Source organism: Mustela nigripes, chromosome 9 (assembly GCF_022355385.1).
Source record: "Mustela nigripes isolate SB6536 chromosome 9, MUSNIG.SB6536, whole genome shotgun sequence".
In the NCBI taxonomy this organism is placed as follows: Eukaryota; Metazoa; Chordata; class Mammalia; order Carnivora; family Mustelidae; genus Mustela; species Mustela nigripes.
This window is the reverse complement of record NC_081565.1, coordinates 3,674,584-3,686,936: the sequence shown is the minus strand read 5'-3', so window position 1 is coordinate 3,686,936 and position 12,353 is coordinate 3,674,584. Positions and strand designations below refer to the sequence as shown.

General features: G+C 47.0%; 1 protein-coding gene across 5 annotated transcripts in view; it reads right to left on the bottom strand.

The window, feature by feature from the left end:
• DDX31 (DEAD-box helicase 31) overlaps positions 1-12,353 on the bottom strand; it is a 70,921-nt gene that overhangs the window by 56,417 nt on the left and 2,151 nt on the right. For 4 of the 5 annotated variants that reach the window (XM_059410456.1, XM_059410459.1, XM_059410457.1 and 1 more), the window contains exons 2-6: positions 7,733-7,989; positions 7,551-7,626; positions 6,510-6,553; positions 5,305-5,375; positions 4,277-4,341 (exon numbers count right to left, since the gene is read on the bottom strand). In XM_059410456.1, coding sequence (XP_059266439.1) covers positions 4,277-4,341; positions 5,305-5,375; positions 6,510-6,553; positions 7,551-7,626; positions 7,733-7,989 — 513 coding nt within the window. Of the gene's footprint in view, positions 1-4,276; positions 4,342-5,304; positions 5,376-6,070; positions 6,378-6,509; positions 6,554-7,550; positions 7,627-7,732; positions 7,990-12,353 lie in introns of those variants that run through there. The other variant, XM_059410460.1, reaches the window with a different exon arrangement.

The window sequence follows — 12,353 nt, the reverse complement described above, 5'->3', positions numbered from 1 at the left end:
TTAAAAAAATTGACACTGGAATATAAATTGAGATTACAACAGCAAACAGTCCAGAACAGAATCAAGTTTACACGGAACGGGAGGAAGGAAGCTGCGTCTTGCATCCGTGGTGGAAAGACACATTATTCAGACTTCAAGAACAAAGTCGGGAAAGTCAAGTTGGAATTAAGTAGGCCTTTTTACAGATGATGCAAAACTCAGAAACTATCAAACAAAACACTAATAAATTCTATTACATAAAAATTTTTAACTTCAGAATGGAAAAATAATACCTAAACAAAATCAAATACTAAATGACAAAATGAGAGGAAAACATGCCACTTGTAAGAGAAAGGGTCAATTTCCTTGGCTGACAAAGGTCTGTGATTCAAATAAAAAATAAAAATAAAAAACAAACCACAACAACTGAAATAGAAAACAGGAGCAGGAAAACCAGCACAGCAGGTAGCGTCTCGAGGGTGTGGGCGAGGAGCTCCTGGGCGCCCTGCTGTGGGGCACGTACCTACGCCAGTTCAAGTTCAACTGTGTTTATCTACTAAGTAAACATGCCACTTCCACTTCCAGGGATTTCTCTAAAGGATGCTCCTGTGAGCACGCATAAAAATGTCAAATATTTTACAGACTGTGAAGTGTGCAGACTAGCCTTGTTTGTAGCAAAACACTGACCTAAGGTAAGTTCCACCAACAAGCGACTGGTGTGGTAACTTGTGGAGGCAACAGGCATCGGGATACTAGGGGCCCATTACAAAAGCAAGGCAGATGGGCGGGGCACTGCTAAGACACTATCCCTGAACACACTAAGTGAACCAAAGCAAGGTACAAAATGCACAGCACGCAACCACTTGTGCATCAAACCACACACACAAAAGCTCCAAGGAAAGCGGGAAGGGGAATCTGCGGGCTCACTCCTGCGAGATGAGCCCTGGGAGGACCACCCAACTGGCAGGAGACCCTCGCGCCCGAAAGAGCGGTGGTGCCCTGCTGCTGCCCTGCTGCTGGGGAGAGGAAGTGTGAGACTTACTTCCCAGCATGTATTGTCTGGTACTTTTTTTTTTAACGTGTACATTGTATCTAAAAAATAATAACAAAGATAATAATAAGAAAACAAAAAGCAAGCCGGTGAAGGCCTCGGTCAGCTCAGCAGTGTCTTGCATCTCTAGAGTGCTCACAGACACTTAGGAATTCATCAAAACGATGTTAGCGCAGGAGCTAAGTGCAGGTTTCGAGCCGATCCAATCACAAGCATGGTCTTTCTGTTTTGCATAGGCAACATTTACCCATAAGGAGAAAAGGATTTGGAATTTGAACTAGAGCCGTCTGTACTCGACATCAAGTCTGCGGGGCCCAGGCGAGGAACAGTAAACATGTTAGTACAACAGTATCAACATGCTGCGGTGTGACGTTAGGAGATTCTGACATTTCAAAAGGTGTTTCTACACAGAGAAGAAGAAAGGAAAATCAATTCCTCGCAGGGCAGAAGTGAGTAAAGAAGGCTGGATGCGTTGTTAAGAAAATCAGAGCCCACATAACGGGAAGAGTGAAAACACAGGAAAGCAATCCGTTCTCATCCCATCACCGAAGTAATTTACGACTCTGCTGGGTGCCTTGAGTTCGCCGCTCCCTCCAGATAGGTTTTTCACAGGTCAAATCATTTTACGATGAACTCCAAGGGTCTCTACTGAATATCACTTGAAATAAATTAATTAAATTTGGACTCTTTTACAGAATATTTCAATCTTTAATAGAATGAACTGCTATGGATGCTAAAATATATGGAATGAATAAAAACGAAGACAGGCTGGTGAACATTTCTAGATAATAAGCAAATCAAATTGTTGCCTTTCAAATGAGCCACACGGCCGTGCCATGGAGTGACGGCCGAAGCCGCATGAGCAGGTGCTGTTGAGGAGCTGGCTACCCGCTGGCTCTCCGCCCTCCACGTGCGTTAGCTCAGGAGCCTCACGGCATCCCAGGAGCCTCACGGCATCCCTGGAGCCACGCACCACACGTGAAGTCACTGACACACAGAGGGACGAAATGGTTTGCCTAAAGACACACTCAGATCCGGGCCTTGAGCAGAGCTGCCCACCGCACGGTCGCCCTTAGGAACGTAATCCAATCTCTCCTGCCCTCAGGTCACCGACCTACGAAATGAGACAGCTGTGCTGGAACTACAGGACCCACGCCAGCTCAAGGATTCCCCAACTCTCCAACCTTATAAAAAACAAAACAAAAAACAAAGCAAAACAAAAAGCCCCCCAAAACCCATGGTTAGTAAGAAACTCCCCTAGAATTTATAAATGGATGAGACTTTCCTACGTTATGGCAACACTCGGCCTCTCTCCTTCTCTAGCTAGACGAGTCCCGTGCTAAGTCCTTTATTTGAGCTATCACACTGAAGAGTGCCCAATGGGAAGGAAACAATCAGTCATCTGCGGGAAATAAATTCCTCATTTGTCCACCTCAGAGGAAACCAGTATGAATAGTTTCTTCCTTGTCTTTTTATGCACACACGCAGGGCATTATTTATGAAATCAGATCATCCTGTATATACTGTTCTGTACCTTGCCTTTTTCGTTTTAACATGCAAGAACACTTGTCAAGTTCACAAACCTTAATGTCTATGTAAGGTCCCACCACTTAGATTTTGTGTAGGATTTCATTTTATTGATTTAAAATTGTTTAAATAAAACTTAAGTATAATTTAAAAACTCATTTTGAAATAAATGAAGGCTTACAAAAAAACTATATCAATAGTGCAAAGAACTCTCTTATACCTTCTTCCAGCTTACTCCTACGGTTCTCAAGTCTCAAAATCCCAGTACGATGATCAAAAGCAGGGACTTGGCACTGACGTGAGACCGACTTAATCCACAGCCCACATCCCGACTTCACTGACTGACCTCTCCGTGTCCTCCCCCCAGACCAGGACCCAGAGCAGGACCAGGCATCGCACTGAGCTGTCACGCCTCCTTCGCCTTTTAACCGAGGGCAGTTCTTCAGCATTTCTGTTTTTAGTGACCGGAATACTTTGGAACACTAGCGGTCTGTTGCTTTATAGGTCTCTAGATTTGTGTTTGTCTGATATTTGTTCGTGATTAAATCCAGGAGACACGAGTGGGGCAGGAAAACCACACAAGTGGGACTTGTGACCTCTCTGGAGACGTGCAGGCTGACACGTCCCGGCACTGGGGATGCCCACGCTGGCTGCCTGGGGAAGGCGGTGGCAGCCAGGCCTCCCCAGTGTGAAATGACTGTTTGTCCCTTTGAGGTTAAGAGGTGTTTTATAGGGAGATAGGTAAATACCCCATTTTTCATCAGACTCTCACCCCTCATTTTGGCATCTATGACGTGTGACACTGTGTTACTAAGGCACCAGCCGATGGTGCTGCTCTCCTACGACACTGTGAGACCTGCTTCTCCTTTTCCCACCTATTTATCTGTTCCCTCAATAATTTATCACTTTTACTATCTACCTACATATAATCTATCTACAATACAATCTATCTATCTACAATAATCTATCAGTTTATACTCATGGGTGCTAGTTTTAACCTGTGGGCTATAATCCAAAGCTACCACTGCCTGCTTGTCACTCGGTATCAGGTGGGCTGGACACACACCTCATTCTGTCTGCCCAAACTGAGGGGAAAAAAGTAACCCAGGAGCTCTTCCCCCCTGCGTGTGCGCCCGCCTCACTTCCTAGTTCAGATCTCACCAAATCCTCTCCACGGAGGATAACCAGAACATATTTGTGGGACTCTGGGCTGGGTTTTGAGAGAGTGCCTGTGCCCCTGGAGCCCGGCAGTGAACGCGCCTCCTACAGGACCCAGGGACCCCACTTTCGGCCCCTCTGGCCTGAGCACTAACTGTGTTTCCCACCTAAAGACAAGTACTACTCCCCGCTGCTCCCCAAGCCTCCGTTTCTTTCTGTAAACTCAGGCTAACAGTAATACCTGCAACTCACCAGACCGAGGCGTGGGGTTTAAGATTCAAGAAGATAAACATAGACAAAGAATCCAGAACAATGTCCAACACAAGGAGCATGTACTTTACAAATGTTTCCTATTAGACCTGCCGTGATGACTACAAGTAGAGTTTTTCTAGTTTCTCTGGACACAATCCTCAGACACAAAGTGTTCAGGTAATAAATGAGTCAAAAAGAAAAAAACACTGCTAAATGGAAACAGATTCTTTTGGTCCCAGTATCACTACTTTGGATCAGTTGGATGTTGCTTATGTACTATGAGCAGTAACAGAAAAACATGATACTCACCTGTATTTTTGATTTCATTGCTTGAAGTGTCTGGACCACAGGGATGCAGTAGGCAAGAGTTTTACCTTTTAAAAAAGTACAAAAGCAATTAAAATCATAGACCCTAAAGATGTAGGAAAAGCAAAGGACTTTAAGAAAAAGGGCTCTGCTCCTTTGGAGAGCACTGAACTCCGGAGACGGATAAGTGCACATCCGACATCCAGGAGCGGCAAGAACGGGATCTGCCCATCTGCCACAATTCCCGATCTTGTTTGTGAATCCAGGACTTCCCAAAACACCTGCAGCTAAAATCCTTCATCCAGCTAACAAAGGGAGACGATGACACATGTCTCAAGTTACACAAAGGCTCGACTTGAGGACTGCCCCTCAAAGCTAGAAAACCCCTTTAAGGTCGCCCCTAACCATGCACCTGAACTTCACGGTTACGTAAACGACCTGCACGGCGCTGACGTGCTTGGGAGACAGCCTGAACCCCGAGCCGGCCTCTGAAGACCGTGGAGAAACCAAGGAATGGCAAAAGCTTCAGGTTTCCACACACCTGAATGGTGGCTGAGCTGGGGACGGGGAGCGTGGTGAAGAGCCAACCTGCCATTCTGTGCACAGGAGGGGCAGAAGAACAAGTCTGCAGAAAATTTTGGAACACGCAAAAGCGGTGTTCTGTGTTGGAGCAGAACTGGCATCCAAATAGTGTGAGCTCACACCGGCACCGTGCTTTGGGATCAGAGGAAAATACTCATCCCCGCTGGAGTGCGGAGGGCAGCTCGGGTGCACAGATGTGGGACTGGGCACAGTCCTGACAGAGGCCGACCACCTCCTGATCATTCCTGATCGCAGCACCACCAACCTCCCCACCTCCCCTTCCTCTCACTAGGGGAACAAATTCAGGGCTCTCCTCCAGAGCAGGCATGGCCTCCCTCCTTCTCCCAACAAAGTAAAGCCACCGCTGCCAGACACCTCACTATGGAACCTACCATGTGAGTGTGGCCCGGGTGTCCGGGAAAAGGGTCAGAAGTTAAGTGGCAACTGACCTGAGCCTGTCTGTGATCTCACCAGAGCATCTCTGCCTTCCAGCAACGCCGGAATACTTTGCTTCTGAACGCTTGGACAGCCCAAAAGAAAGAACACATGCTGAGCTGTAACATTTTACCCTCCCCTGTTCACAGGCACAGACGCGGGACACACAAACCACAACCGCTCCCATTCTTTGCTGTGTCTGCCAACTGCTGCTTTAAAAGTCACCTAATCATTCAAACGAAGGTGCTGAGAAAAACTTGTGATGAATGGAGGGATAAGAGTTCAGTTTCTGGAACTCAGCTGAAAATACTGAGGTGAGCCAGGATTGGCCACTCTAGCAAACGGATCAAAAAGAAAAATGGCACAGGCATGATGACAAGCTCGAGCTCCCATGAGAGCATACCCGTCCCCCAACCCCCGCCTCCCGTGGCAGGCTCTGGGACCCAGTAAGACGTGACAGGACGATTCCCAGCAAGAATACAGGAAGCTTGTGAGCCAACCACACAGCCTGCAGCTGCTTCCCAGTTTCCAAAACACCAAGGTGTGACTATCACACAAAGATGTGTATCCACACATGTGTTTAAAAACAAACAACAAAAAGGGCACAGAATTCACTTAAATTTGATCGATAAAATTAAACAAAAAAAAATGGGTAAGAGGGGTCCTCCTTCTATTCAAGACCCTTACTAATATGTACCTATGACTTAAACGTGATGACGAGTAAAATTAAACTATGAAGCACACACACTCACAAAAAGGAATTTCATCTCTTCTCTGTACCTTTCACTATTCCATTTTCCAAGAATCATCACTCGTAAACATTCGAAAACATTTGTGTCCGTATCCATTACACCCGACCACAATATTTACTCCTTTCTTTTTGGCTGCCTCTAGTTCTTACTACTAAAAAATGACGTGACAAATTCTCTGTTGTGGACATGTGATTTTCAGTGTGGCAAGGACAGCAGCGGGATCCACGCAGACATCTTCTGGACCGGATCAGAGCTCCAAACAGAGGCAGTTGGGGACTCAGTCTCTGCATTTAACAAGTGGGAGAACCGGGTGGGCGAGTGCTGTCTCAAGCCTTCCGCGGGCAACAATCCACAGTGTTCTCTAACACCAAGACACAAATGTGCTCAGTGCTCCACAGATCACTCCAATTTCACTGGTCATATACATGCAAGTCTTAACAAAAGCAAGGCTGGCCTAGAACCCTTACCTGGTCATACTAGTCATGTTTAAGACCGTATTTATTGTGGAAATCTAGGAGAGAACACACAAAATATTTTTAACTACTGACTTTTTGGCATAAATATATTTAATGCAAATGAGGATGCAAAGAAGAAGGTACCGGGAGAAAGACAATGGCCGTGCTCCCTCCAACCCATGTTCTTCCTACCAGCGAGTGTCACCGGGGGTGGCTCTGCCCACCACCCCCACTCCCCACCCCCCATACACACACATACACACACACGCACGCAGAAATGTCTGGAGAAATTTTGGTTGTCCCAAGTGGGGCGGGGGACGCCACTGGCATCAAATGAGTAGGCACGGAGGGCTGCTGGACATCCTATCACGCACAGGGCAGTGCCCGTGTGTTATCCATCCCCAAATGGCCACAGCATAAACCTGTTCGATGTCCTCGCTCAAACCCATAGGTAAGAAAACAGCTTATGTGAGCCACCCTAAAGGGGTAAGTAAACTGCGACCATAGGAACAGAGGAAATCCAGACTCCCTAAAAGTTAATGCATTTTTCTCTTACTCACAAATAAGAGCGGAAAGTTCACAGTCCGAACAAACAAACAAAAAACCCCCACCCATTTGTTTGTAGACAATGTATGTTAAAATAGCCTCATCTTCCCTCAATTCTTTGTTAACAAGAGACTACCCTTGATAGGAAGATGCCAGCTCAGTCCCCCCTCCTAGTCATTATGACCCCTGTCACCCACATGAGCTTCCACGTCCCATCCCCCCACTAATTAGGAGCTTGTCCTAGAGTCCAATAAGCAGAGCCCCAGGCCTACTTTGAATTAGGTGAGGAAAGTGTTTCGTTCTCGAGAAAAGGGCTGGGGATGGGGGGAAGGCCAGCGGACAGTGAGCTGAGCTCACCGGGATCGTCCTGGAAGAGCATCTTGTCCATCTGACTTCATTCAGGTAACTTAGAGCAAAGTAACCAGCCTTGGATTTTTCTTCCTAGAACTGTCATTTCACAGACCTTCCCAAGGAATAACCACACTGAAAAAACCAAGAGACACTTACTAAATGTGGGTGGAGGTCCAGTTCATGGAAAGCTTCCGAAGTGAACACCTCTTCTTGTACCTGCTTTACTACAGGTCTGCAAACGATGAACAAAACCCAGGCATCAGTTTCCGTTGACAGAGAAAAAGGGCAGAAAACACTGAACTCCTCCTGTTGCTGAGCGCACCTGCCCCTGAACATACCTGTGGAGCTCTGGGATTTCAGGGTTGTTTTTAAATAACGAGGAAGTCCTAACGCACAGTTTCTGTTCTCGGGTTCCGTCACTCACACCGACCAAAGATTTCCTTGGAGAAAATGTTTTCTGTGCCTTCCCCTTAAAAGTCCTTTGTGTTTCTTTAGCAGTAGCTTTCTTGGCCAGGAGAAACGCTGCCTTGTTCCTCCGCTTCGCTGGGGGAGCCTCCCCGGATGCTTGGTGTTTTCTTTTGGTGGCCTCTGCTTGCTGCGTTGTTCCCAAAAGGCAAGAGCGACAAGAGATGCATTAGTCCATGAAGACAGACCTCGGAGTGAAGCCTGACTGCCCACGGAATTGCATCTCTCCCTGCAGAGATCATTATGTCCCATATGTCAAGCAACAGTTTAGGGTCTGCAATCAGATTCTTTGACTCAGCCTTTTTTTTCCCCCAAAAGAAAAAAACAAACAAAATAAAACAGATGGAAACACAAACACTCAGCTCATTCATCCACTAGACCTCACCATCCATCTTCACCATCAACCCCACCAAGATGAGAGTAAGGATCAAGCAGGGAGAACCCTTTGTGGGGCTGTATGTGAACAAATGCGAGTCTCTTTTTAAGGGAGGAGAAGCCCACCTTGTCAAGAGTGCGCACTGTCAATCCTTCTCTCTAGATGTCCACCTACACAAAAAGAACAGGGGAGGGGGAGCACATCCTCTTTCTCCACCGACAAAGCCTGTTGGTGACTAGACATGGGATGCTGCAGCCCTGCCCATGCCCAGGAAGCGGGAACCTTCATTACTGCTCTACCCCAGAGTGCTTGGATCGCTGTCATCCTCCCCCTCACGCTGCTCCCCGGACTCAGATGGCTTGGAGACGATTCCCACTCGCCATTTCCATTCCAAATGAGAATTCTGCTCCATCCATCACTTCTACCACAATTATTTCCAACTCGCCTTGCCTCTCAGGTCCCCACCTGATCACCGATTACAGGCTACAACACTCAGCATTTTCCTGCCTGTTGCTTATTTCTGAAACGTGGATGTGGTTATATACCCGATGTCCAAACTTCTCCCAGGAGAAGAAACATCCAATTTTCTTTGAAGAAACATTTTATTTTCTTTGGCCTTCTCTTCCAATTTCCACATGAATAAAAAACATCCCATGAGTAGCCAGGACTTACTGTCCTGGCATTTTGGTTTCTCTTGGAATGCTATTTTCCCCTTAGCTTGAAATGATGGATTCCATTTACACATCAGCTTGCTTTGGCCATGACTGTCAGCTGCAGGCTAACCCACCAACAGCAACACTTGTTTGTTCCTGACAACTACAGAACTCCTGTATCTAAATAATTCAATAAATACACTTTTGAGTATTTACTATTAATAAAGAAAGTACTGACCTACTCCATCATCTTACAAATCTATCTTACAAAGTCCCAAGTTTATGAGTGTTCAGATTAAAGAAAGAGATAAAGTCACGTTCCAGGTCTGCTGAATCATTTACAAGGCAGAATGAAACATGTTGTCGTTCCTTGATTGATGGAACAACACACTCTTCGGAGCACTCCCACCAGGCACGGACTTCCTACTACACGCTCCTCGACAGGTGGCCTTGCGGTAGGCCTCGCCTACACATCTCCCCTTACCGTTCTCCATCGCCGGAGACACCAAATTCTAGGGGTTAGGAAGCTGTTTCTGACACTTGGACAAGATCTGCCACCTTGACCAACTCTCTGCTAGTCCGAGGCATCGCATTCCTTCACACATCGTTTAACTGCCTGTTTCTTCTTCAGACTTAGTAGCCCAAATAGGACACAAGCTTTCAATCCTTTCTCATCCCAGTCACCTTCTATTCTCACGTCATCTGTTCTCTAAAAGCACGTATTCAGAATTAGACACAATATCTCACAGGCTCTCCGCTGCTCTTAGGCTAAAATAAAAAACCTGTAATATGATCTATAAAGCCCTCTAGAAGCTGGCCTCTGCTCATCTCAGTGCCCTCGTCTTGTGCCTCAGTCGTCCTGGTCTTCCTGAGTTCCTAGAAAGCCCCATGCTTCTTCCTTCCTCAGGGCCTTTGCACATGCTATTGCCATACCCATGTCTGCAACACCCTTCCCCCCACCCTTTGGCTGGCTAACTCAAACTCATCCTCTAGATCTAGGCTTACTAGGTCCTCAGAAGAACCTTCCTGACCTCTTCTGTCCACCGAGTCAGGCCAGGACTCCTACTCTTGGCTCTCCTAGGAGGCACCCTTTGTCTTCACTGTAGCATTCAGGACAATTACAAGCATGAAATGTAATTTGTTACGTGATGTCAGTCATCCCCATTAGACTGTAAACTCTACAAGGAAATGGACAAGTCTGTCCTGCGTGGCACTGCACCCTTGTATGGGCTCAATTCTGCCCAGAGTAAGTGCTCAATAAATGCTTGTAAGATGAATGACAACGGGATTATCCCTTCCCATAAGGTGGACGCTATTCCAGTGCTTGTTAGCTTTTCTGTCCCAGCAGCCACAACACATTCTTTTAAAAAAACTGACCACTCAGCAGCTGTCAAGTAGTGTGGTTCTGAGGATACAAGGCTGAAAAACTAGTCAAGCCCTTGAGGAACTCACAGGCTAGTGGAAGAGACAAAAGTATAAAACCAGAAACCCAAACCTGTGTTTGTACTCAGAAGAGGTCTGTACAAAGGATTATGGAAGCACGAAACAAGAAGGCCACCTCGGCCTACGTCATAAGGGAAAGGAGGGGACAGAAATGCCTCACAAGGAGCAAGGACGCACCTGCACTTCTAAAAAGTCGGCTCTGCAACACTAAGCAAATTACCTCCCTGTGAGTTCGTCCCTGTACCTGTAAGACAAGGGGCTTCTGGCAGATGACCTCTACGGCCCATCTAGCCCTAAAAGTCTAAATACTACGCTTCTGATATTAATAAATACACTAGAGCCCCGGAAATATGCTAAGTACTTATGAGAATTAGCTAATGTATCATCCCATTTTAAGAGGAGAACACGGAGGCAGAGATACGAGGTAATTTGTCCCAGGATCGGTGAGGGATCCAGGCTTTGCTCAGGCCCTGATTCCACGGCCAGGGTTCCGGATGGTTATGCTGTAATACTATTTATTAACTGTATCCTGTTTGGTTGGAAAACAGCATGTGTAACTTGATCTCTTGTTTGCTTTCTACGAGGATATACACCAAAACGTTAACCAGAGTCACCTCTGAGTACAGCAGTTACGGAGTTTTTCCCTATTTCCTACAATAAACTTGTATTACCTGAATAATAAAAAATTTTTTTTTAGAATGAAAACACTACATACTGTTGCGTACAGCATCACTTAAGTTGTCGAGGCCTCTCCAAAGGCAGTGTATTAGTTAACCGCCCCAAATTCGGGCCCCTGGCAGATGAGACAGGCATACCTGTAATTCCCATTCAAGACAAAAAAATGTGGATGCAGATGAGGGCCCTGTAGATCCCCGGCATCATCTCACTAATACACGTCCTTTTGACGTGGCGGTTCAAGCGATCATGAAGCCAGACATCCTATTTATATCCCTTCAGCTCACTCAAGGAGGTGTTAATAGTGCTGCCCCTGTGTTACCAGGCACCTCCACAGCAAAAGCACCCCAATAACCCCGGGACACAGCAATTCTGTTACTCAAAATGGAACCAACACGACTTTATTTACCAGTGGCATTTATTAAGTGCTTTTCTGGGCCAGAAAATATAGTTTTCGTGTATTTTATTTACTCCTCACAATAACTTCATATAAAATAGAAACTTGTTTATATCTATGCTTTATTTGGTGGACAATTTTATGTCTACCCTGCATTTTACAATCGTTTTACAGATTGGAAAAGTAAGGTCCAGAGAACTGGACCTTACTGAAATAACTTCCCCAAGTTCACAGAACCAGCGTGTTGCGAGGTGGGCATCTAACCCCAGGTCTGTGTTACTCCAAATCCCAGGCTCCCAGAAGCTCTTCAGTGCTTCCGTTTCCTCCTCCCAGAGAAGCGGCAACCCCACTGCTTAGCTGAAAACTCCTACTCCCAAACCTCTATATCCTAAAGCTTGATCATCACTGAAAAGTCACCAAAGACAATCCTTCTACGCTCTCGAGGAGTATCAGCTTCAACACGCTGGGACTGCCTGTTGCTTTCTGGAGAAAACACCCACTTTCCTCCGCACGAGGTGGTGTAATTTCTGGCCTCTGTGGTTAACTCGGGATTCTACAACAGATTTTCTGCCCTGCAGCCGTGCTCCCTTCCAGGCCAGAAGTCAACCATCAAACCAGTTCCCAGCTCTGGCTCAGGTTGAAACTTAAAGCATCTTTCCCCTCCCCAGGGAGCGGGTGATACGGACGCTCCGTGTTCCTCCCCGCCGCACGTGGGTGAGAATCCATGCCATTTCGGAAAGTCCTCGAGGGAGGCCTCTAGGCTCCGGCCCCCGTTCCGGCACCGAGCGACCTTCCTCCGAGGCACCGGCGGTGAGAGAAGTCAGGAGGTGTGGCTAGCAGGCGTCCGGGCGGGCACCCCCGGCTGGCACCCCCGGCTGGCACCCCCGGCGGCAGTCCGCTCCCATCCCCTACGCGACCGCCGGGGCCCTCCGACCGGCAGCCCGAGCCGG